The following is a 25,079-nucleotide window of genomic DNA, read 5'->3' on the forward strand; positions in this document are numbered from 1 at the left end:
AAGAGCCGCCACCCTAGCGCCGGTTGCTCCCGGCCGGTCGGCCCGGCCCGGGGACCCGCCGCTGATTGGTTGCGCCGCCGGGCGGAAGTGATGCTACTGTCACTAGCTCCTTGGGCTACCGGGAAGCCGCGAGTTTCCGCAGGGAGGCGGCTGCAGGAGCTGCGGCCGGGCGGGTGAGTTGGGAACTCGGTGGGGGTGGGGCATTGGCAGTCCGGGTGGCCAAGAAGTGGGGGAGCTGGTGTCTGAGGATGAGGGAGCTGCACAGAGTGCTCCTTCAGCCCTGGCGTGGGAGAGCCCAGGGACCTGGGGCTCCGGGGTCTGCGATTCCAGGATAGGACGGGTCCGTCTGAAGAGAGGAGCACATTGCAACGGGGCAGTCGAGGCCCGGGAGGGGAAAATCAATGAAATTGACCCCTGTAGGCAACCTGGTTTTTAGGAACAGGGTGTAGAGGGTGCGAGGAAGTCTCTTGGGAGCAGAACCTTGAACTTGGGGCTGCTCATATGATTCCTCTTCTTCCTTGGCACCTAAGAGCTGTAAAGATATGCCTAGCAATTGAAGGAGGTTAAGATCTGCTGAAATTTCAGGGGGTATTTAAGGTTCCTTTCCGGGAAGCCTGGGATAGGCGGTTGAGGGTAAAGAACTGCTCTTCCAGAGGGGAAGGAGGAAGTGGTGGTCAGGTTTCTCTTCCGGAAATCTACTGAGACTGAAGGAGCCTGCCTAGATGGGTTACTACCTGGCTAACAAGATTTTGTTTTACTTAGAAGGGTATGCAGACTGGCAGAGTCCCCTGAATATCGTGGGACAATCGAGGCTGCTGGAGGGCAGGGAGGAATTTGAGAGGAAATATGCCTAGGAACCTAAAAGAAAAAGAGAGAAGGAGATGTGGAATGCAGAATTTTGGAGGGAGTGTAAGGTGGCGTGCGTTCACTTCTCCCTTTCCAAAGAGACTTTGGTAAAACTCCCATTTTTCTGTAATGTTTTGTGTCAGTTCCATTTCGGGGTGTGCGTTTGGGTACTAAGCTTTGCCTCAGAGTGACTCTGAGGAGCTCAGCCACCAGTTAGCACACGCATGTTCTGCCACCTAGTCACTTGTTCCTGTTCCCACGGTTGCCCAATAGTTAGTTCTAATTTGGCCCTTCCAGCAAACCATGGATGACAGTCCCAGGTTTGGAGCCTGAGCCCTCACTTCCAAGCCAACCTCCTGAGTTAGTGACTAAGGGTAGCCCCTCAGTGCTGCTTTCTAGCCATTTCTTCTCTCCCGGTTGCCCACTTGCCCTTTGTGCCTGTTCAGTTTTGTTTCCATTCTCAGGTTTTCCCCATTTCCCTTGCCTCCTGCCTACTCTTACTTCCCCTGGTATCCTTCAGATACAGAAACCAGGAAGTTACCTACCACCTGGATCGCCAGGAAACAGTGCTACCTACTTTTTCCAGAGGGGTTTTCGGTAACAGCTCAAACCCTCTTCTCGGCCTCTAGAAGAAAAAAGAAAAGAGGGTGGTATGATGCTTAGGACAAGAAGTAGAGTTTCTGGGTTTTGTACTGATTTGACCTTACCGTACCAGTTCTATTCCAGCCTACGACCTATTCCAGATACCTGGAAGTGATGCTTGATGATTGGCCAGTTTCTCTGGTTTCAGGTCCTGGAGTTCATGGCTAGCCTCTGTGTTCCACTGGGCTTGGGGGGGACACCATTTCTTCTTTCCTTGGGGTCCACAGGTCTGCAGTCTGTGCTCAGAGTCAACACAACTCACAGTGAAAGTGATGCCTTTTCTCCAGTTGCACAAAATGAGCGTGAGGTGGTTAGCCAGACCAGGAGCTCAACCTCTCATGGAGTCCAGGTGGGAATGGGGCCCAACTGAGGGGTGTTAGCCCTGAGGACAACTAGAATGAGAAGTCAGCTGGAGGAAGATTTGTGTCCCCTCTAAATACGGGAGGAGAATCTCTTCTAAAGAACAGTCATGGTTCCGCCAGTCATTTGTGGGAGTGGCAGGACTTGCGAGCCCTTTTCATGGCAACAGTGGGAGAGAGCAGCATGGTGTCAGTTAGCAACTGGATGTGCTGCTTGGTCGTCTGGTGAGGTGGGGACTGGCCCATGACTCCATGGAGGTGCCCACTGGGTTTGGTTGGTACTGGCCTGCACTCCACCTGGGACTTATCCCTGTTGGTCAGGGATAAACATGAATAAAAAGACGGAATCACACATTTCATAATTTAAAAGGAGCGGATTGGGGGTTTCCACTTGTAGTATATTGATAGCCCAGTGTCCCTCTCAGATTACTGTAATTATCAGCTTTTTTACTTTCATGTCCTTTCTCTTTGCAGCCTACTGCTCTGATGCCGAAAGGGAGGCAGAAAGTACCACACTTGGATGCCCCCCTGGGCCTGCTTACCTGCCTCTGGCTGGAATTAGCCGGGCTTTTCTTACTGGTTCCCTGGGTCATGGGCCTGGCAGAGACAGGTGGTCCTGGGGCCCAGGCTCCAGGGGGGCTAAGCTGGGCTGTGCATCTGGACAGCCCGGAAGGCAAGAGGGATGAAGAGACTCTGGGGCAGCAGGCAGACGCCTTGGCCCACGCAGCAGGGCTGCTGAATGCTGGACGCATCGGGCAGCTTTGGGGGCACTACCTCTTTGTCCAGCCAGCTGGGCACTGGCAGGACCAGCAGGTGGAGGCCATCCGGCAGCAGGCAGAGGCCGTGTTAGCCAGGCATGAAGCTGTGCGCTGGCACGCAGAGCAGAAGCTGCTGAAGCGAGCCAAGCGCAGCGTCCACTTCAATGACCCCAAATACCCACAGCAATGGCACCTGGTAAGTCCAGCCCTGCAGTTTTCAGCTTCAGATGGATGGGTTCTGAGTATCCAATTCTTTAGTGGGCTTTTGGCTGTATTACTTTTTAGTTGCCCCCACCCTTTGCCTGAGGAGACATTTCTGTGGGCTTTGGTGGCCTCCTTCCTCCAGGCTCCGTGTTCCCAGAGCTCACTTCTAGAGAGCCACAGAGTGCAGTGGTTAGGGCATGGGTGCTGGAGCCAGAGAGTGCAGTGGTTAGGACATGGGTGCTGGGGCCAGGCTGCTTGGGCTCACATTCCAGCTCTGCCACTTGCTAGCATGTGCCTGGGGGCAAGCTGCTTAACCTCTCTGTGCCTCCATTTCCTTCTCTGTAAAATGGAGATTATAATAGTACCTACCTTGTAGAGGTAGTTAGAATAAGTGAGTTAACATATGTATGCCTGACACATGGTAAACACTATAAGTGTTAACTACTAACATTATATAATGTTAGTATAATATACATCATACGGCATAATAATTGTACTTTCCAACCTTAACCCTAGCCACCATTTCATCTTTATTGCCGTTGAATGCTCCAAGCTTTCCTGGAGATCTAGACTGTGGCATAGCTCTCACTTGTCCCTCCTTGGCTCCAGCCCCATCTGGACCTATTGGTCCACAACCTCTGGCTCTTTGATGGCAGCCAAGAGTGAAAAAGGGCTGCTAGCTATAACTTATAGCTCTGTGGGCTATGCTGTGTGTCACTGGATTCCCAAGACTTTGAGACAGTTCCTGAGTCTGTCTCTCCTACAGAATAACCGGCGGAGCCCCGGCAAGGACATCAACGTGACAGGTGTATGGGAACGCAACGTAACTGGGCGAGGGGTGACTGTGGTGGTCGTGGACGATGGAGTGGAGCACACCGTCCAGGACATTGCACCCAACTATGTGAGTGACCCTGGAACAACCCTTCCCCCCCCCCCCCCACATGTCCTACCTCCTTGATATTACCTCAGGCTTGTCCCTTTCCTTAGAGGTCACTGGGGCAAACAAAAGGGCTTGGGAGGTGCCATGGTATTCTTCAACTTCTTCCCCAGCCAGCATTCCAGATTGGCGGTTAAGACACTGTGAGTGGCATCCCCCTCAGCAGGAGAGGATCCTAGGTGACACTTCCTGGTTCCTGTTGCCGCTCCCTCCCTGCCCTGGGTAGGCAGGAGAGGAGTGGCCCCTGTCAGCAACTTCCTTCTCCACGCAGGTTCTGAGCACCTTCCTCTCTGGACAGCCTGGCCTTTAGGTAGCCCTAAGTCCCTTTATCCCAGGTTTCCCAAGTCATGGAGCAGTTTCCTGGGTACATCTCTATAATGGGCAAGAGAGAAGTTTGCTGCGAGCTATAACACTTCTCAGTTTTGCCCCAGTGTGTCCTGTCCTCGTTGTTTTGTAGCCCGTGTGGTTTGCAGAGAGAGATGGGCCTGCTGCCCAGTTCCCCTCTCTTCCTGAGCTCCAAGACCTGACCTCTTACAACAGTGAATGACCACCTATTGCCCCCCCTCAATGTTGCAGAACCCTGAGGGCAGCTATGACCTCAACTCTAATGACCCTGACCCCATGCCCCACCCGGATGTGGAGAATGGCAATCACCACGGCACACGATGTGCAGGAGAAATTGCTGCGGTGCCCAACAACAGCTTCTGTGCAGTGGGAGTGGCATATGGGAGCCGCATAGCAGGTACCTTCCAGCCTGGCCTCAGTAGGTTTCTTCTGGGATGGCAGTCTTCATCTCCTGCCCCACCCCCCGAATTCTGAACTGTCTTTATCCTACCCTCAACACATATAGAACGAAGGATAAGCTTATAATAGGTGTCTGTAGGACGAATCAGTTCATTGGTGTGTTTTTTTCAGTGCAGTAGTGTCTCAGACATGCTTTTAGCAGCAAACCCCACCATGTAAAACAGATAAAAGGGAATGCTCTTGATGTGGGATGGAGGCCTCAAGTCCCACCTACTCAGTCTCCTCTTCCCTCTTGCTAATCTTGGTTATGCCCCATCAATGACTCAGCTCATCGCAATGATACCGCCTTTACTTATTTGTGTGATACCAAACACCCTCTCATCTGCCTTTCTCCTTGACCCCACATGTCTGTGGAGGCTCTTCTGTCTCCCAGCTCTCCAGCTCCCAGGCCTTCTGATGATCACTGTCCGTTCTCCATCCTTTCAAGAGAGCTGAGCAGCTCCACCCCCGACTGAGGGTTGTTTATGACTCCTTCTCCTCAGGCTTTCTGTCAAGGGAGAAGGTGAAAGGCATGAATAGGGACGTCCTCTCCATGATTCTTCATAAATGCTTGGAACCACAAATTGAATAGATTGGCTGTATTCTTCTTAACCTCCAGCAGAGGGCAACAGCCCTCTCTGTGAATGAGGCTGCAGAGGGAGCCAGAAACCAACCTTCAGGGTCCAAGTCCCTTCCAAAAGCTCCATTTGTCCCTCCGTAGTCACCAGGATGGACCTACCCTATTTTAAAGGGTGAAATTAGGCATCCATGGGAGTAGTTCATAGTAATGAGTACCGTGTATTGAGCAGTTTCTATGTAACAAGCCCCACACCGATGTTTTACATGATTTAAGGATGCAAATGAGAAGGGAAACTTGGCTGCCTACATTGCAGCCTGTGCCTCTTCCAACCAGAACCCATGATCCTTAAAGTCTAAGATTTAGCATTATGTTAAAAAAATATTTCTGGACAGGGACATACACATGGTATAAAAAACACAAGAGTGCTTAGAGGGAAAAGTAAGTCACCACGTGCAGCTCCCACCACCCAGTTCCCCATCTAGGGAGTGAGTACTGTTCAGCTAATGTGGCCTTACTGCCTAGGTATCCGGTTACTAGATGGACCCCTCACAGACAGCATGGAGGCCGTGGCATTCAACAAGCACTATCAAATCAATGACATCTACAGTTGCAGGTGAGGCAGAACCAGGAACAGGTGACAGGGCAAGACGCTGGGGCACCTGGGATGAATTCTCCAACAAAAGAACAGCAAAATGGGCTGACTTGGGCAGGTCCCGGCAGGGATCTTCTCATTGGGTTCAGCCTGTAAGTCCATTACTTTTATTTCTCCAGCTCTCCAGCCGCTGGGGTCTCAGTCTGAAGGCCCATGTCACCCCAGTAATCAAGTTGCCACGTGAGCAGTGCTCCAGGCTGCCCCATGTTTATTTGTTTAATAAACTCATAAAGCCTCTGGGAGAAAGTGGGCTTTCCTCTCAACCACAACTAATCTCAAGGCCCAGCACCAATCCCTCCTACCCTGTACACATAAATGCACCTGCAGCCTCAGGTTATGGCTATGGTGTGGGGGCACAGGGGTGGGGAGAGGAACTTTGGGATTGGGCTTTCCCCATGGTACTGATGGCACCTGCTCTTCCCCCTCATCAGTACCTCCCTTAAATCTATGACATCATCCGCAATGTACATTTCCTCTTAGAAAAAGAATAGAGAACTCCTCCGACCCAAGACCTTACACAGATTGAGCACTCGGTGAGTGCTCGTCCATCAAGCCTAGTACCAGATCCCTAGATCAGGAGAGGAAGGTCTCCTATCTCTCTCTAACACTAGATACTGTCTCCTGTTCCCTGGGACCTGAGAAAGGATTTTTAGGAGCCGGTTAAAGTAGTCCTAAATTAGGAAAGTTTCCAAGGAAAAGAACCTTAGCACATACTTCTGTTTTCCACTTGGGAGTGGGGGCTGGACCTTTGAACCCTATGTCCTTTAATCATGGGAGTCCTGCTGGAACCCTTTGGAGGAGAGTAAGAAGGTGGCCAGCTGAAACTGGGGCCGGGGTGGGCAGCCACAGCCTGGCTCTGGCTCTTCCCTCTGGGTATTTCTCAACAGCTGGGGACCAGATGATGATGGGAAGACAGTGGACGGCCCCCATCAGCTTGGAAAGGTACCTGTGAACTGCATGAAGACTTTAGGAGACCCAGTTCCTAGAAGAATTCTACAAGTCACTCCCTCTCCAGCCCCACCCCCATTTGCAGTGCCAGACCTATGCCATCTCGCTCTGCCACCTCCTTTTGGGAAGAGCACTTCTAACTGGAGATGGGGGAGTGTGGGAGGCACAAGTTCTGTGAGGGAGAAATGGAACAGGGCCCTGAGATCGCTTCCCTTTGATTTTGTGCTTGGTTCCCCATTCCTGGCCCCACTGTTTCTGATAAGTAGAGTACATCCATCAGTTGCTCAACTAACAGCTTCCTCCCCTTCTTGAGTCCATCTTTAAATCTCTTTCTCCCATGCCTAGTGCCTTTGGGCTTCTTTCCTTTCCTTTCTAGAAAGGGAGGAGAGGACAACTGGTGTGGAAGGTAGAGGTCTGTGAGTTTCTCAGGTGATCCCGTGTGTTTTTGCTCTTCAGGCTGCCTTGCAACATGGGGTGATGGCTGGCCGCCAGGGCTTTGGGAGCATCTTTGTGGTAGCCAGTGGCAATGGGGGCCAGCACAACGACAACTGCAACTATGATGGCTACGCCAACTCCATCTACACAGTCACCATAGGTAGCGACCTGTGGTTCCGTGTGTGTGTGTGTGTGTGTGTGTGTGTGTCACTCAGTGGTGAGGGGATGATGTATCTTGGTGTGCCCTGGCTTCCATGTGGCTAAGTGTCTGAGCACGAGCTTCTCTTCAGGCTCAGATAGTTAGGAGGGACTAGCCCTGCTCTTAGAGGACCCCAGGATTTCCTTAGAAGTCACCATAGCCTGGGAACACTTTCAACCCAGCATCTGGAGGTACCCCTCCCCAGCTCCACCTACTACAACTGGTTAGGCCTCTGCTCCGGCCTGTCTTTTCATGGGCCACTTACCATAGCGTTACCGTCCCAGTTGTATTTATTTACTTACCTGAGTTCCTCCCTGGCTATAATCTCCTTGAGATCAGGTCTGGCCTTTTGCACATGGCCCCAGTGCTCACACGGTGTGTGACTCGCAGTAGATAATTAATAAATGCTGAGGAAAATGAATGTGTGAATGGATGAGTGGGTATGGAGGTGAAATGCCCCGGTTTTACCCTGGAGCAAGCCTATTGAAAGAGTGGTATTTAGGGCACAGATATCCTCTGCCACTTGAGGTTGCTCGCTCAGGTGAGGAGTGTGGGTACTCTGAGGCACTTGGGCCACCCAAATCATTTTTCAAATTCAGAACAATCTCCTAGCTGGTAAGTCACAGGGAACTTGGCTCCTATTTCCCCTGCTCTGTTCCCAGGTGCCGTGGATGAGGAGGGACGGATGCCTTTCTATGCAGAGGAATGTGCCTCCATGCTGGCCGTCACCTTCAGTGGTGGGGACAAGATGCTCCGGAGCATTGTGAGTGCCTCCTGGGCCCCCACTCATGATCCCTGTCCCACAGTACTTCTCTCAGGCAGCATAACTTTTGTTTCTCTGCTTCCCTGTCCTGCCCTCAGACTCGTCTTCCCTGACAGATCTGTATCTCTAAGGGGGTACCACCGTTGGAAGAACGGAGCCGAGGACTGTAAATAAATTTGTGAAAATGGTTTTTAGCTTCAAACTTCACTTACAAATTTACATATTATTAGAGGAACTGCTGAGCATCACATTGATTAAAGAACTTCTTTAAAATGTCTTCCTTTGATAGAATTTGGGCTTTGGCTAATTTCCGAGGGATTAAAACAACAAATCATCATTCCATAGCTGTTCAGCCCTTATGTAAATACTGTGAGTTCTGGTCATGTTTATCAGCAGGAGTAAAGTTAGTGGCTGTCTTTATGGGATGGGTGGGATGAGGAATCGGGAATGGCTCTGTTAGCCCAAGAGACAGCTCTTTTCTTGGAGCTAGAATTGCAAACGAGAGATTGGAGCAAGGGAGTCGAGCTCCTCAAGCTATGGGAACCTTTTAAAGAATTCAGGGTCTAGGGACTGCACCCAGCTGGCTGAGCTCCATCCCAGCAACTTCAAGCCGTGTCTCTGGGCCATCATCAGAGAGCTCCCTGCTGGTCCCTGCTGCCCACAATAGAGTAATATGGGGCCAGGGCTCCAGGCGAGAGCTGGACTAGAGCCAGGTGGTATCAGATTTCTCCAGTGGCTGGGGTGGGAGGTCTCTATGGGGCCATTGGGAATTAGGCTGCTTTGTCTCCTGCTGGGTCAAATTCATTTTCCAAAACTGAAATTTTATTTTGCCAGTAAATGACTTCTGGTCAACAAAATGTTCCAAGGCTCTGTGCCAGTTGATCCCTAGCCCCGCCCCCTGCCCCCCCCCCGCCCCTCACCCTGGGGAGAAGAGAAAAGAGAGTGGACTAAAGGAAAAGAGCCAGAGAAGCTTTGCTCAGCAGACAGACAGGGGTCTGGGTGCAGAGGGCACTACCCTCGTCCACTCCCACAGTGGGTGGGCTAGGAGGAAGAGCAGGAACAAGCTGTGCTCTTCACGCCCTGGCAGAACTCTCAGGAATTGACTCATCCTGGCCCCACTGAGGACCAGGGGCTCCCCGGGCATAATCGTCAGTCTTGCTCTGAGGGGCCTGGCTTTTCTCCTAACTCAACTCCACTTTGTATCCCCACCACCACCTTCTGTCAGAACTGGAACTTGTCCAGAAATGAAAGAGTTCGTTTCGCCAAGTTCCCATCTTTGGCATGTCCTTGTCTTGGAAACCTCCTGTTGCCAGTTTCTGTTCAGTGACCAGCTTGGTGGAGCTGTCTTCCTGAGGGCAGGGTGTGGAGGCACATGCTGACCACCATTTGGCTGCCAGGGGCTCCTGCCACCATAGGCGAGCCCACGGGCCTCACAGCTGCACATTGGACCATCACTGTGAGCCTGTTTCCTTAACAGGAAAAAAATCAGTCTGCTCTCTGGCACAGACCAGGCTTTCCACTCTCATTGAGACTACAACTTGGAGAGTTTTTTTCTCTTCTTCTGGGTATGCCTGGTGTCTGAGTGAAAATTACATCTCTTGGCAGCTGCTGTAACAGTTGGAGGGCAGCAGTGAGTACAATGGAGAACGGGCAGCTCTTGGCAGAAGTTAGGACCCCGGTATCTGACCCAGAAGAGAAGTTTGGAAGAAAAACATGCTCTGGTCTTAACATTGCTCCATCCAAAGTGCCAATAGTGGAGTGGATTTACGCGGGGCCCTCCTCAGCTAAACCCTTTGTGGCTCCAGGGTTGATGAGAGCATAAAAAGAACTTGATGCCAGACAGATGCCATCTCTCCCCTGCAGGCAACTCTCCCCCTCCCGACCCCCACTTTCACCCTTCACTCAGAACCGTAGGTAGAGAAAGGGGGACTCGTAGAAACCACACTGAGGCACCAGGCCCAAAGCAGTGAGGCAGCTCATTCTGTCGATTGCCACAGGCCAGGGGGACAGGCAGTGTGGACACTAGTGCCATGCCAAGCCCACGGTGGGCAAGGGGACACACTCCCTTGGTTCGCACTGATGTCATTCCAGCCCCTTATTGCCGAGCTGCCAAGTTGGATTTCCTTGAATGGTGCTGTCACTGTTGTCCCAGCTCCAGCTGGGGCCGAGGAGCTCCCTGGCCACTTCCTCTGTCTAGCATGATTTCAGGGTCTGGAGGGTAGGCACTGGTGGTTAGGGCGGAGAGTTTGGGGATGGGTTGTTAGAGCAGCAGGAGTCAGGAAACTCCTCTGCATAAAGGCCTCTCCCATGGCTCCATCTGCTTTCCCCCACAACCAGACGCTCATACGTAACTCTTTAATTTGTAGTCTCCTTTCTCAGCTCTTCAGAGATTGTCTTGTGAGGCCTAGAAGGATTAAGGATCTGTTTTGTCCTGACCTGCTAGTGAGCCTCCCTCTGGTCAAAGATTTCGCTCTCATGAAGGAAGGGCGCACCTGAGAGACTTGTTCTGAGGACAAGTCTGTACCCCACCCTCCACAGGACCTGTGAGCGCAGTCTCTAACCCGAGGCCCCTCCCCTCCACACCACTTCCCAGGTGACCACTGACTGGGACCTTCAGAAGGGCACAGGCTGCACTGAGGGCCACACCGGGACCTCAGCTGCAGCCCCCCTGGCCGCTGGCATGATTGCCCTCATGCTGCAGGTACGGCCCTGCCTCACGTGGCGTGACGTCCAGCACATCATCGTCTTCACGGCCACTCAGGTGAGACCCCAGCAGGAAGCCAGACGGTCGGCCCTGCCCACCCCCAGGTTCTGGTGCCAAGGACTTTAGATTTTAAACGTTAGGCTCCAAATCCCTTTCAGAGTTGCATGTGTATAGGAAAGGAGTGGAGATCCCAAGACCGCAGACCTCACCTCTTATGTACCTATTCTGCTGATGCCATTTTACCTGCGGAGGAGGTCTCTCTGGAGCCTGGGACTCCTGGCTCCCTCTCTAGAAGCAGGCCATTAGAGTGGTGACATCATGGGGCTTTGACCTTTTGTCCCAGCTTTCTTTGGGGAATCTGTCCTCAGTGGGAGAGTCTGGACTGGATCAACCAGCAAGGCAAGCAGGGAAGCCAAAGTTAGGTTGTTGAGATTACATTGGAAATCCAAGGGACTAACCAGGCCCTCTGTCCTCTCAGTATGAGGATCGCCGTGCAGATTGGGTCACCAACGAGGCAGGCTTCAGCCACAGCCACCAGCATGGATTCGGCCTGCTCAATGCTTGGAGACTCGTTAATGCGGCCAAGGTGAACAGGTGTTGACAGGGCAGGGAGCCCTGCACAGAGTGACCAAGGGAGGGGCTAATGCCTAAACCGTTGCTTGGCACGTTGTGAGTGCTTAATGTTCATTCATTTACCCTCATCCCAGCTGAGACCCATTTTATAAATGAAGAACCAGGCTCAGCACGATAATTGAAGTTTCCAAACCATTTGTAGGGAGTAAATTGGGACCTGAGTGTAGCTTGGGGCTGTCAGGGTGCTCTGGTTCTCGTCTTCCCACCTGAGCACAGCCGTTTCCTCTGGCTCCTTGATTTGGTGCCACAGGGAGCACTCCAGGGTGTCAGCAGGAGCCTCCGAAGTGAAAGAAGGTGATGTGGAGAGTAAAAATAGAGAGCTGGGCCCTGAAGATCAAGTCAGAGCGAGATCAGTCTTGTTTATTCATCCACCTCCCCCCCCCCCCCACTTTCCTTTAACAGATCTGGACATCTGTCCCTTACTTAGCTTCCTATGTGAGCCCTGTGCTAAAAGAGAACAAGGCTATCCCGCTGTCCCCCAACTCACTGGAGGTGCTGTGGAATGGTAAGTAGTCAGCAGAAAGGGGGTTAATCTTGGGCTTGAGGTTTGGGGGCGGGGTGATGGGGAACTCATCCTCCCTGGGTTCTACCCTGTTCCTTTAGGAGCTGAGCTCCAGCCAAACCTGTGGAGTTTTCTTTGACCATTTTAGGACATGTTGCTGCTTCTGAGTTGGCTGCCCCCCTGGCTGCTTAAACAAGCCCTTTCTCCAGAGTTATTAGTAGTGAGAAGGAGCTGCTGAGCAACTGATTAGAAAGGCTGGTGGGTGGAGTGGGATTGGGACTGGGGGAGACTAGGCAAGAGCTGAAAGATGCTCCTTTGACTTCCATGCTGAGAACTTGCCAGACAATTCTCTTCATCCAAGTGGCCTTTGGGTGAAGTGAAGGAGTTGGGAATTTCTTCCTTTGATTCTCAGCCTTGTCTAATACAGAAAGAGTCACATGGGGTCTGTTGGGGGTGGGACAGGGGAGAATGTGAACGTCTCCCTGGACTGTAGTTGCCAATCTGCCACCACCTCCATTGCACCCAGGGCCACTGGGGTTGTCTGAGGTCTGTAAGTCAGAGATGTGGTTTTGTGTTGAGCACAGAGGTTGAGTCCCTTCCCAGAGAAGAGGGAAGCTGGGCTGGGAAATTTATGCTAGAGGATCATCTGTCTGCAGATTCCCCGGAGTTCCCATATGAGGGTTTCCCTACCTCTGGCTCCTTGGGAGATTTTTTTTTTCCCTTGAGAAAATTTGACAGTTATTTGCTATTTTTTTGTGGAGATTGAAGCATTTCGTGTTTTGTGCCCAAACTAGAACTCCATTCTCACTTTTTCCATCCATGTAGGAAGTGATCAAACCAGAGCAATGACAAGAGGAAGAATGGCAAAAGAAGGGAGCTCAGAAAGGAAGGTCAGGGGCAGCTACCCTCGGGTGGAGGTGTCTCTGGGAAGAGTCCATTGTCTCTCTTCCTAAGCATGTCCAGTGCTTGCCCACCTGTAGGTGGAAGGAAATCATGGACGTAGTTCACTGAATTTTCCGTAAAAGGAATGCTGTCTCAGAAAGGGCAAGAAGCATCGCCCAAGGCAGAGAAGTTAAGGATCAGTCCCAGGAAAGCAGACCAGTCGGCACTCCCAGGCTTTGCCTTGGAAACTCCTGTGTCTTAGAGATAGTGAGCCTTTCAACTTTTACTTCCCTCCCAGGACTGCTTCCTATTATTTAAGTAAAAAAGTAACCCGCAGTCACACCTGTCAAATGAGGGGTCCACTTAGGAGAGCGTTAGGGCCCTTTCTAGCTTTGTCATCCTGTTTCCCACTAACTAGGGATGTTGCCCGAGCATGCCTGACAAACTTCCGTAGGCATAGAGGCATCTGGCACTGCTTGTTTGTCACTAGGAAGCATGAAAAAGGACAGATTGTCCTGGGTAGAGAAGCCTGAGAGGGGGGATAGTGGAGAGAGAGGGTGAAGCCGAGGGAGGGGAGACTAGGGGTTTTGCTAGTGGAGCCTGTCATCAGTTTGCAGGCTGGCAGGCAGGACTCTGCTACAGTTTCTGGGGTCGGCAAAGGTGTCTCCCCCTCTGTTGGGACTTAACCCCTGAGTAGACAGAACAGAAGGCACAAACTTGTGGAAACTGAACTTTGTGTAAGGTGGAGGGAGCTGAACATTGCTGAGACAGAAGAGGTGGTAAAATACCACTAAGACGCTAGAGCAGTGGTGTCCAATAGAACTTTCTATGATGATGGAAGTGTACTCTGTCTGTGCTGCTAAGTTTGGTGGCTACTAGACATCTGAGGACACTGAACACTTGAAATGTGGCTAGTATGACTGAGGAACTACGTTTTTATTTTATTGTAATTAAATTAAAATGCACATGTGGCTAGTGGCTATCATATTGGGCAGTGCAGCTTGAGAGCAAGACAAGTTTTTATTCCTCCCCATTGGCAGGAGGATATGGGGGAAAGGATTGGGGCCCCTGCGTTCCTTTAGATCTGACTCCAGGGCTGAACTAGAGGGTAAGAGGGAGAGAGGGGTTTGAGAAGATTGTCTAAAATACGAGAGAACCTGTGTGTGTTTATAGAAGATTCCTAAACACCATTTGCACTTACCTTTTTCTCCTTATTTGCAGTCTGAGTATGTGGCTAACCCTCTGCCTAGGCAGTGAATCCTGTCCCTTCACTTCTCCACCTCTTACCTCTCCAACGCAGTCTTCCCCTCGCCACTGATTCTTCCTTCTGCCTTCAGACATCCTCAGTTCACCTATGAGGAAACAAATTAAAATCCCTGCCACCCTTCAACCTGTAACCTTTGCAAACGAATTATCTAAAGCAATTGCTTGCTTTTTCACACACTCTCTTGACCACTGACACCTTACTTCATTACTCACGGTGCCCCTTTCGGTCAGGTCTGGGGCTGGTTCAGAGTTCTTCCTTCCTGAGCTTCTTGTTGCTTCAACCCTATTAACGAGGTCTTTGGAGCAGCCTCTCTCTGGCGTCTATGACCTCCTTGCTCCGTAACCTCTTCCAGCTTCTCGCCCGAGGTACTTGCTTTCTGGTGTGCTGGTCACACTGCTCCCAGCCGAGTGCCTCCTGTACTCATTCCGTGGTCTTCATCCTCCCTCAGCATCTTCTTCCTCTACAGCACAGCTGGTTCTAGGGCTTCAGCTACCACCTCTCTCCGCCACCCCCCCCACCCCCCCAATGATTCCTAGATCGAAATCTTACTCTGAAGGATAGAGATTTTCATAGCTTTCACAAGATTATGGGCAAATAAAGCCCTGGGATCTGCTGGCCAGAGAGTGAGAGTTGAAAAAAACAAAACCAACTTCCCAAAGGCCAAATAATAATAATAAGCTGATGGTCATCAGCTAAGACGAGTGCTTTTTATGTGCTAAACACTGTTCTAAGAATAACTCATTTAATTCTAGTAAAATAATTCGAGTGTTCTCACACGTATGGCCACCCAGTCCCTATATGGACCAATAAGAAAATGCACGTAGCATGCCACTGCGTATGCGTGCTGACAGACAAGTACTCACAGGGCTCTTTTTACATCCCATTTCATTCCATACTGTTCCGTGTTTCTATAAACCCCTTCTCTGCTGTGTTAATGCTCTCCTCCAGCTGTGCCACAGATATTTTCCTTCATCTTTCCATTCTTAAATCATTCGTGTGCTGTTGGATATTCCACCAATACATTACATTGAACATGGAAATGATTTTAGATTTTATTATCACCTCTTAAAAGCCAGCTTGCTTTCCAAGTTTCCCCCATTTCTCTCAGTGCCATTACCATTCGTTAGGTGCCCAAACTTGAAACTCTGGAGTTTTCAGTCCCTCTGTATCACTTGCCCTTCCCCCGTCTTCCCTTTCCTTTCCCCTGCAATTTAGTCTTCCCTGTATTTCCCTGAACGTCTCTTGATTGATTCATTCATTCATTCTACAAATATGTGAGACCTACGTCATTCCAGGCACTGTATTAAGTTGTAGGGATTCAGAGATAAGACATGATTCCTGCTTTAAAAGAGCTCACAATCTGGTAGGGAAGACAGTCCAGTCTGCATGACGAGTGCGGTGTTATAAGCACTGCAATCAAGATGACACGGGTGTCAAAGGAGAGATGCCTCCTGCCACCAGGGAAGACAGAGGAGGATTCTCATAGAAACAGGTGACTGACCTGAGTGTCACTATATAAACTAGCCAGGAGAAGAGGTTAAAAAAAAAAGGGGGGGCATCCAGGCAGCAGGGGCAACACATGCAGAGTCAATGGAATCTTCAGGGAGCTGCAAGTCACGTGGGATGGCTGGGGCATGGGGTGCGAGGGTCAGAGGAAGGTGTGGAACTGCAGGCGGCAGGGCCAGGAGAACTGTGTGCCCCGGGAAGGAGTTTGGACTTTATCCTGAAATCTGTGGGGAGCCTTCGAGATAAATTGTCACCAACTGACGTTAGCACTAAGGGAGGAGGACAGCAGTCAAAGAGATTCTCAAGGCCTTACCTTTTAGAGATGCATACTAAATCTTTATTCTTGAAATGATCTGATGCCTGGGAAGTCCATTAAAAGAATCTGAGAAGGGGAAGAAGTAAGGATCAGTGATAAAACAAGATTGGCCACATACTGATAATTCCGTGTTTCCTCAAAAATAAGACCTAGCCGGACCATCAGCTCTAATGCGTCTTTTGGAGCAAAAATTAATATAAAACCCGGTCTTATATAAGACCCAGTATTATATTATATTAGACCCGGTCTTATATTAAAATAAAACCGGGTCTTATATCAATTTTTCTCCAAAAGACGCATTAGAGCTGATGGTCTGGCTAGGTCTTATTTTTGGGGAAACACGGTTATTAAAGTTAGTTGTCAAGAACATGTGTTCTACTTTTATGTATGTCTAAAATTTCCTATAATAAAAATTTATACATAAATGCGTATATAAGTATTTGTGTGTGTGAGTGTATATATGTATGTATATACATATATATGTATATTATTGTAAATTTTAATATATAAAAAGATTTCTAAGTTTTTATCTTGGGCAACTGGTTAGATGGTGATGCCATCAAATGATACTAAGAACCCAGAAGGAAGAACAGTTTAGGGCAAGGGCTGCAGAGTGTCAAAAACTGAGGAAGAGAATTTTGGCTCTGCTGTGTTTAGCCTTCTGTGAGTCATCTAAAGATTATATCCCGGAAGCAGTTGAATAAATAAGTTAGAAGGTCTAGACTGGAGGTAATGATTTGTGAGTCACCAGCATATAAATGGAAGAAAAGGGTCTGGGAAAGAATGAGATCACCAGGGTTAGTGGGTAGACAAAGGATAAAAGAGGACCCAAGACACAGCCAGCATAAAAGGAGTAGCCAAAGGAAAGGAGCTCATGAAGAAAACAACTGAGAAGAGATGGCCTGAGAGTAGGAGAAAATCAGGAGGATAGTATCACCGGAATTTAGGACAGTGACAATGGGAAAAGGAAAGTAGAGAAACAAGAGCTGAGGAGCATCCCTGGTTTTATCAAAGAAGCCATTGGTGACCTTGAAAAGAATTGTTTCAATGTATTCATGGGGATACAAGCTAGATTGCAGTCGGTTGGATAATTAATGGGGACAGGAGAAGATTTCTGGTGAAAGATGGCAAATTGAACACATGCTTTTATCTTTGCCTTTTCTCAAAACCTCACCAAAATAAGAATAAAGGAATAATACTGGTATAAGCACAAGGATGAAGAGAATGAGAGAGGAAACCACAGCAAGTGAGAGATTTCATCACGTTTTTGGAAGATGGAAATGAGTGGAGAAGAGAGCAGGGCTAAGAAAATTGCATAGCAAATACCTGCAAGGGTGACACTGAGCAACAAGCCCCATCACGCCAGAGAACCGCAGAGGCTCAGTACTCAGAGGCCCCGTGTACTGGAGAGGACAGAGGAGGTATGAGACCAAAAACAGGGATCAATTAAGAGGTAGATTCCCGGGGACCTTCTCCCATCCTTAGCAGCCAGAAGATGGTCCCTTCCTTATCCAGCCAGGAGTTGGGAAGTTCATTCTGCAGAACCAAGGACCCCAGGTACAGCAAAAGAGACAGGGAATGTACTGAGAGAGGGAGACCCTCCCCAACAAGCAGCCCCTCTGATCCCAAGGCACTGGCAGACAGGAAACTGGAAGATTCCTCTCTGGAGAAATAGAATGACCCCTCAGCAAAAGGTTCAGAGATACTGATATGTGGGCCCCTCCATGAAATAGTCCGGTCCCAGTCCAGTTAACTTTAGGGAATCCCACCAGTTGAAAAGCTCCACCCATGGTTAGAGCTTCCAACTGGTTTTTGAAGATAATAGGGATCACTGTCCATTTGAAATAATCTTCCAAATCCCCCCAATTTCTGAGAGAAATTATTTTCAATCGCTAAAACCGAGGCTAACAATCATATAGGAAAGTAGAATAAGGATGTTTTCAGAAAACAAGTCTCATGCTCCATCTGTCTGAAAACTGCTAAAAGATGTGCTCCTCTGCAATGAAGGGGAAACGGAAAGAAAAAGGAGAAACAAAGGGGAGGGAAGGAGAGAAGGGGGTGCAGAGAGAAAGGGAGAAGGGGAAGGGGAAGGAAAGCCCAAGTGAGCGGTAAAGGCAGGTCCCAATCCCACAGCAGTGCAGCAGACAGGAATGGGACAGAAGGTTCCAGAGAGAGACTCTCCAGTGGGAAAATAGCATTGAGGGAGCCCCTGACTTGGTTGTTCATTTATAAAATCATATTCAGAGAGATTAGGGGTTCTTTTGTGCAGTTTGGGAAGAAGTAGTGACAGGGCCATGAATGTAAGTCAACAAAAGGGAAGTTAACTCCAGAGGAGAAAACAGCAAACTGTTCTGGAAATGAAATATCATCATTGAGCACTACTTGGCTAAATTCCATGTATTTATAAGGTCGTTGTGTGGTAAACAAAGTATTGATGTTGCCAACTATTGTGATATAATTATTTTGAAAAAGCAGAGGAGAGGGCAAGGTGGGGAGAAGGTGTGGGCATATTAAATCCCTATCTGGTATAATTGAAAGTTGATAAATAATGCATAAAATTAATAAACCATGAAATAGCCATACATGCTTATTACTTAGAAATGTGAAGGTAGATCCCAGAAGAAAACAACTAAAAGCAATAAAAAGCATTTTCTTTTGGGTAGTGGATGACAAAGGTGGTGGGAACAGAGTAGTGAACTGCTTTTTTACCTTATAAGCACTCCAGAACCAATTTACTTTTAAAACCAAATACACTATACCATTTTGATAGGGGGGAAACAAAGGTTAAGGATGAATGGGAGGGTAAAAAGTAGAGAGAGTAAATATAGACATCTTTTTCAAGAAGTTTGACAGCAAAGGAAAGGAATAACATCTAATACTGATATAATCTTAATATTTACTGGGTACTGCTCTAAGCACTTTATGTATATTAACTAATTTATCAGCTCTATGAAGTAGGTACTGTTACTACCTCCATTTTACAGCTAAGGAAACTAATCCAATTCTCATAGCTAGCAAATGGCAGAGCTGGAATTTGAACCCAGGCTGGATGGCTCGAGTCCAAACTCTTGACAGTAGGCAGAAGGAAGTGAAGAGTTGAGAAAGGGTTTATTTGCTTGTGTTTTTCATGTGTAATAGCAAATACGTAAGCAAAAAGATCCAGCCAAGAAAACGGATAATTGGCCTGATTCAGTTTTGGACTTTTGCCAGACAGTTACTGTGAAAGGAAAAGAAAGTACCGGGAACTTGAGAGTGTAAAAAAGAGTGTTGGGGAGACGAGCTGTGGGATCTTTGCCAGGTAGGAAAGAGGAACCTGATAGATTTCTTAAAGAGCAAGAAAATAAAGGGGTCAGGAAGGGAGTGGGAAAGGTGGAAGGACAAGAGGTTGCTTTCAGAGAAGGCACGATACTGGCGTGGAAGAGCTGACAGATGGAATTACAGAAAATACACCCATGCACACGTACATACACAGAGAGTCTAGGTGCGTATTTACCAAAAGTTGTGGGAGCTTTTTTGTTTTCATTTTTGCTCAACTACTTTTCTAATTTGTCTTCAATTAATTTGTGTTTGCTTATATAAGAAAAGCCACAGTGACAGGTACTAAAGCATTCAGTCCAGGTAATGACAAGGACCAGGGTCTGCTCATGGGAGTGGGCACTGACATGGGAGGGAGAAAGGTCTGTGGAGCTGAGGAGGTGAAGAAATGTGAAGTTATGACATCAGAGAAGTAGACCCATGAACACTGGTGTCGTAGTGGGTGATGGGGGGGGGGGGGCACTCTTCCATGAACACAGTAAGAGGGCCACTGAGCAGCAGGCCAGTAGGCACAGGGTCTGGGAAGGGACAGAAAGTGTCACAGAAAGGCTCATGCTTTTTCCTCTTCTTCAATCCTCATTATCCACACTCACACCACCTCAACCCTACAATAAGGCAGCAGCATTTTAGCTGGCCTCCTGTCACCCGTTTCTTCCTACTCCAATTCATCCTACCCAGAGCTGTTAAGAGTAACCTTCCATAAGCACTTAAAAAAAAAAACAACAAAAAAAAAACTCCATCTTTGCTCAGTAATCTCTAGTAGCTCTTGGTTTGCTTGTTTAAATTAAATGTGTTTTCACGTTGGATAGGTAATGTGCCGATGTCATAATAAGGCTTGAGGGAGGCACATGTCACACAAGAGTGTGAGCACCCAGTCATCACACTCATGAACTACAAAAGGATCTAAAATAAAATCTTAAAGCCCTTCTCATCCTCCGTCCCTGCCCCAACTTTCCACACCTCTCTGAGCTCTTCATCTGTGAGACAGAGAGGCTGCTCTCTACCCTGCCTGTTGGGATGAATTAATTACTGGGAGAAAAGGTGCCTTAGAAAGAATTATTGCTCATTGCAACTTGGTTTCTTAATATTACCCAATTCAATTTTCTACTTCAGGCATTTGTGTTTTTTAAACTTTTTATTTTGAAATAATTGTAGATTCACAGGAGGTTGCAGACAAATGTTCAGGAAAATTCCAGGTACCCTCCTCCCGATGTTGATGTCTTAAACAATTATAATGCAATACAAAAACCAAGAAAATGACATTGGTACCACCCAGAGAGTTTAATTGGATTTCACCAGTTAGACATGCACTCATATCTGTGTGTGTGTGTGTGTGTGGCTCTGTACAGTTTACCACATGTGTAGCCTTGTGTAACCACTAGCATGAGAAAGATCCAGAATGATACCATCCCCACAAGACTCTTCATGTCATCCCTTTATGGCCACACCCATCCCCTCTGCCCCATCCCTAAAGCCTGGCAACCACCAATCTGTCTCCATCTCTAGTTCTGTTATTCGTGAATATTATATAAATGAAATCATGTATTATGTATCCTTTTGATTTTGGCTGTTTCATTCAGCATAATTTCCCTGAAATTTATTCATTTCAGTGTTTGTTTTTTTTAAATTCTGTATTGCCTTCAATATGAAACTTGTTCATTTCCACCTCTGCCTTTGTACATGCCATTTTCCCTTCTAGAATACACTCTACCAATCCTTTCTACCAGCCTGCATTCATGTCTTCTTCAGAGTGTCTCACTGCTCTGTGCCTAAAGCCACCTGACCCATCTCTGTTCTAGTATCAGTAATGTATATCTCACGCCATCTCATTTTCCACTTGCAGGTAGAAGGCAGAGACCATGTCCAACTTATCTTTATATTCCCAGCATCTAGTACAGTGCCTGAAATATAGGAGGTACTCCATAAATTATTTTTTGGGTAAATGAATGGCTGAAGTTGCTCCATTTGGTTCTTATATTGTGTCTTCAGTTTGCGTTGTCTTCCCAACTAGACTCTAAACTAGACTGGAAACTCCTTGAAAGCAGCTACTACATTCCACTTATTCATGTACTCTTGGCCCCAGTCAGGGTTGCCGTGGTATTCATATATGGCTTCAATGAGCGTGTACTTTGTGTATGTTGGGATGAAGTAAGGGCGTAAGTGTTCATGGGGCTGGTTTCCCAGCTGCCCAGCCTGACTTCCTATAGTCAGCAGGATGGACCTGGAGATGTCGGGGCTGAAGACCCTGGAGCATGTGGCAGTCACAGTCTCCATCACTCATCCACGACGTGGCAGCTTGGAACTAAAACTCTTTTGCCCCAGTGGCATGATGTCCCTTATCGGCGCCCCCCGCAGCATGGACTCGTAAGTACACCTGCCCGTACCTTCTGAGCTCTCTATGCAATGAGGGCCTTTTCAAGGAAAAGATACAGGAGAAATGGACACTGGTACTGCCCTAAGTTACCATGGCACTGGCCAGCCTTCGCAGCTGGCAGCCATTGATTACGTGCTTTGTGCAAGTGCTTACAATGTGCTAAGCACTGCGCTTTCCATTTATTTTCTCGAATCCTTGTAAGAACCATGCAGAGGAGACTTTCTAACCTACTTGTACAAATGAGGAAACAAGTCATGGAGCTAGTAAGTACCTGGGAAAGTAACACTAAATTTAGATCTGTCAGACTCCCCAGCCTGTGCACAACACATTGACACAAGTCCCGCATCCCATGAAATCCCAGGAGCAAGGACCCCTCGTGGCACCCTCCCAAATGGCTGTAGCTCAGGCAGGCAACATTTTCATGGCTACTACAGTAAGAAAAGAATGTTTCTGGGCAAAACAGTCAGTTCCCTGCCCCGTGCCTTTCAGGTTTTCTACTCTGTTCTTTCCCCCAGGGATCCCAACGGCTTCAACGATTGGACCTTCTCCACAGTGCGATGCTGGGGGGAAAGGGCAAGAGGGATTTACAGACTCATCGTCAGGGATGTAGGTGAGCCTGCCTGCCCTTCCATCAGGGCCCTGCCTTTCATGATTGTCATCTGGTCACTCTGGATCTCAGAGTCCCTCAGAGAAATTGTCCCATGTAGAATACATGGGGTTGCCATTGGACCAACAGGATATATACCAACTATGCCCCATCCAAAAAATGGGCGTTGATATCTAAAATTGTTCATTTATGCTACCTCTCACATTCCTTCGAGAAGTGACTGATCCATTTTTCTTCAGGATAGCAACAAAAATTCTTTGTTGAAATCACATTTCAAGTCCTTTCACATATAACCATCCTTTGGCCAGCCCTGGTAGGCAGGTAAGGGCAGGACTAATTTTCACCATTATTTTGGAAAAACTGAGGTCACACAGTATTTCTTTGGAGACTGGAAATTGAACCCAACCCTCCCATCTTCCAGTCAAGTTAGGTATTCATTAGACCAGTGGTTTCAAAACTTTAATTTAGTAGGAGGACACTTTTTTCCAAGCAAAATTCTAGCTGAAACCCCAAAATATGAAAGAGGTAAAGGCAAAATGTCTGTGCTGCAGAGCGCTACCTTTCAGCCTCCCTGTTCCCATCCCTGAGGACACCATACGAGCCACGTCTGCAGAACCCTGGGGTCAGTGGGACACAGACAACTGCAGCAGAACATGTGGCCGAGTCCCTTTAGGTGGCAGGGCGGGCAGCATGCTGTTTGCATGGCTGACAGAGGGGCATGGCTCACGGACTGCCCCACTTGCTGCCCTAGGAGATGAGATGTTCCAAGCTGGCATCCTCCGTCAATGGCAGCTGACCCTGTATGGCTCTGTGTGGAGTCCAGTAGACATCAGGGACAGACAAAGGTAGGTATAGACACATGTCAGAAGGAAGGCAACTCACCAGGGTTGGGGAAACAGCCCACTTAGGGAGCTCCCCTTCCCTGGGAACCCACAATGCACCCCTCCTCTTTGCTGTGGGGCTTCCCTCTCTTCAGCTCTAAGGTGGGAGGATGGGTGAGAGAGCAGGTGGTACCAAGTTCAGTAGGGCACCCCTGTCTCTTCTTCTCCACAGACTATTAGAAGGTGCCATGAGTGGAAAGTACCTGCATGATGGCTTCACTCTGCCCTGCCCTCCTGGGCTGAAAATTCCTGCGGAAAATGGTTACACCATCACCCCTAACACCCTTAAGGTACTAGGGCCTTACTCACACTGTGGACAGGCAGGAGTGTCCTGGGGGAGTTAGTCCTTGGTGGGTAAAGAGGGGGTGGGAAGGCCGGGTCGCGGTCCTGCTGGTTAACTCTCAGAGGGCATTCCTTGTGCATGTGTGGTGAGTGAGTGGTGTGGGGTGGGAGAGGCAGCCCTTGTACAGAGACTTTCTGAGCTCATCGTTCTGAGCTAAGGCTGCAGGCTTTGGGAAACTCCCTAATGCAAGTGGTGGACTTTTCCCCCAGACGCTGGTCCTGGTCGGCTGTTTTACCGTCTTCTGGACTGTTTACTACATGCTAGAAGTATACTTGAGCCAGAAGAATGTGGCCTCTCTCCCGGTTTGTAGGAATGGACCCTGCCATTGGCCCCAACGAAGCCGAAAAGCCAGGGAGGAGGGGACAGAACTAGAATCAGTGCCACTTTGCACCATCAAGGATCCAGATGGAGTGGAGACAGAGAGGGAGGGCCCTTCCACCACCTCTGGTCTCCTTGCCCCAGACCTGCTGCATCAAGGGGACTGGAGCCTGTCTCAGAACCGGAGTGCCCTGGACAGCCCTCCTCGGCACCTACCCCCAGACCTGTTGCAGGCGAAGGAGGAGCAGATTTGCTGACCCAGAGCCTGACAGACTCAATATCGGCGACGCTCTTCCTTCCCCAAATTGGGGAAGCTTGGAAAGCTGCTCCAAAGTCCCAGGAGCTCTGGGAGAAGGCAGTCCTGATGCTTACGTCTGGAATCCAGAGGCTACAGAGCACCCTCTGACTATGCTCAGGGAGGGCCAGGGTTTTCTTAAGGTACTAATGGCAGAGGAACGGTGCCAGAGAGCAGTGTGGCAATAGCCACAGCATCTTCCTCGAACCGAACAGGAGCTTTCAGTGAGAAGGTCTTGGACAAGGGTTGTCCTCCATCCCCCATTAGGCAGGCCTCCATCCTCATTTCTCCTGGGCAAGCCCATGGTACAGGTCACAGGCACCCCCACCCATGCGTGGGTGAGAAGATACCTGCCATGGCCAGAAAAGCATCTCAGCAGAAATATCACTGCCGTCACTTGGGAAGAGGGCTTGAGTGGAGGTTTAGAAGAGCCCCGGGATTTGCCTGTCCTCCTAATGACCCAGGACCGAGAAACAGAGGACTTTTCCTCTCTCCCTCATCTTCTGCCTAAGCCTTGGACATACTGGTACCGGCAGTCAGCCCTCAGCTCAGCACTCTTGCCCTGAAAGCAGCTGCCTCCATTATCTCTGATCAGAAGCCAACCATGAACACAACCCTGACTCCTTCACCACCCCCACCTTTCATCCTGAAGGATCGGTACAATGCTCCTGGCAACACTAGGGGTGGGCACGGCCCCCAGGCCTGTGCTGCTTCATAGGGGAGTCTGCGAAGGACTGGGACAGGTGCCAGCCACTGCCACCCCAGCCCTGTGACCACACTGTCGTCCTCTGCAAAGTGCTCAGGGAAATGGCCTTGCCCACCAGAGGCCAGCTGTCTGCCTGACAGGCTGTGACTCTTCCTTCCATTCTTGGCCCCCTCCCCTCTTCTGAGCTAGTTGGTTGATTTAAATTTTGTTTTTAACACTCAAGGTTTGGTTTTCTCTTTTCACAGCAACATTTTGTTGAATTATTTTCTGCACAGCCTTTCCAAAATAAAAACCTTCCACACAATTCTGCCACACCCATCTCCT

General features: G+C 49.0%; 1 protein-coding gene and 1 non-coding gene across 6 annotated transcripts; one reads left to right on the plus strand and one right to left on the minus strand.

The window, feature by feature from the left end:
- Nucleotides 1-35: 35 nt before the first annotated feature.
- Nucleotides 36-25,059, plus strand: PCSK7 (proprotein convertase subtilisin/kexin type 7). Of its 5 annotated transcripts, none has more exons than XM_074335437.2 (17): nucleotides 36-173; nucleotides 1,716-1,837; nucleotides 2,322-2,801; nucleotides 3,576-3,710; nucleotides 4,323-4,488; nucleotides 5,632-5,722; nucleotides 6,649-6,703; nucleotides 7,166-7,304; nucleotides 8,006-8,106; nucleotides 10,700-10,867; nucleotides 11,289-11,396; nucleotides 11,846-11,948; nucleotides 21,439-21,595; nucleotides 22,121-22,215; nucleotides 22,964-23,057; nucleotides 23,239-23,383; nucleotides 23,646-25,059. In XM_074335437.2, exons 3-17 carry the CDS (start codon nucleotides 2,334-2,336, stop codon nucleotides 24,009-24,011), a joined length of 2,391 nt encoding a protein of 796 aa, XP_074191538.1. In that variant the 5' UTR covers nucleotides 36-173; nucleotides 1,716-1,837; nucleotides 2,322-2,333; the 3' UTR covers nucleotides 24,012-25,059. The 5 variants fall into 5 exon arrangements, with proteins under 5 accessions (XP_074191538.1, XP_074191541.1, XP_019569171.2 ...); XM_074335440.2 differs by having other exon boundaries at nucleotides 23,747-25,059; XM_019713612.3 differs by having other exon boundaries at nucleotides 23,266-23,383.
- Nucleotides 20,031-20,134, minus strand: LOC141572598 (small nucleolar RNA U13). The gene has a single exon (XR_012497919.1). It is a non-coding gene; the product is annotated as a small nucleolar RNA U13 (small nucleolar RNA).
- Nucleotides 25,060-25,079: the final 20 nt, after the last annotated feature.

Source organism: Rhinolophus sinicus, chromosome 14 (genome assembly GCF_057876585.1).
Source record: "Rhinolophus sinicus isolate RSI-liver-muscle chromosome 14, RSI-T2T, whole genome shotgun sequence".
NCBI classification, from domain to species: domain Eukaryota; kingdom Metazoa; phylum Chordata; class Mammalia; order Chiroptera; family Rhinolophidae; genus Rhinolophus; species Rhinolophus sinicus.

Bases quoted from the DNA above. Each gene is read 5' to 3' on its own strand.
- PCSK7 (XM_074335440.2), top strand. From the start codon at position 2,334: ATGCCGAAAGGGAGGCAGAAAGTACCACACTTGGATGCCCCCCTGGGC. The intron at 5,723-6,648 runs GTGAGGCAGAAC...ATTTCTCAACAG, and splicing joins AATGACATCTACAGTTGCAG to CTGGGGACCAGATGATGATG. The intron at 11,949-21,438 runs GTAAGTAGTCAG...GACTTCCTATAG, and splicing joins ACTGGAGGTGCTGTGGAATG to TCAGCAGGATGGACCTGGAG.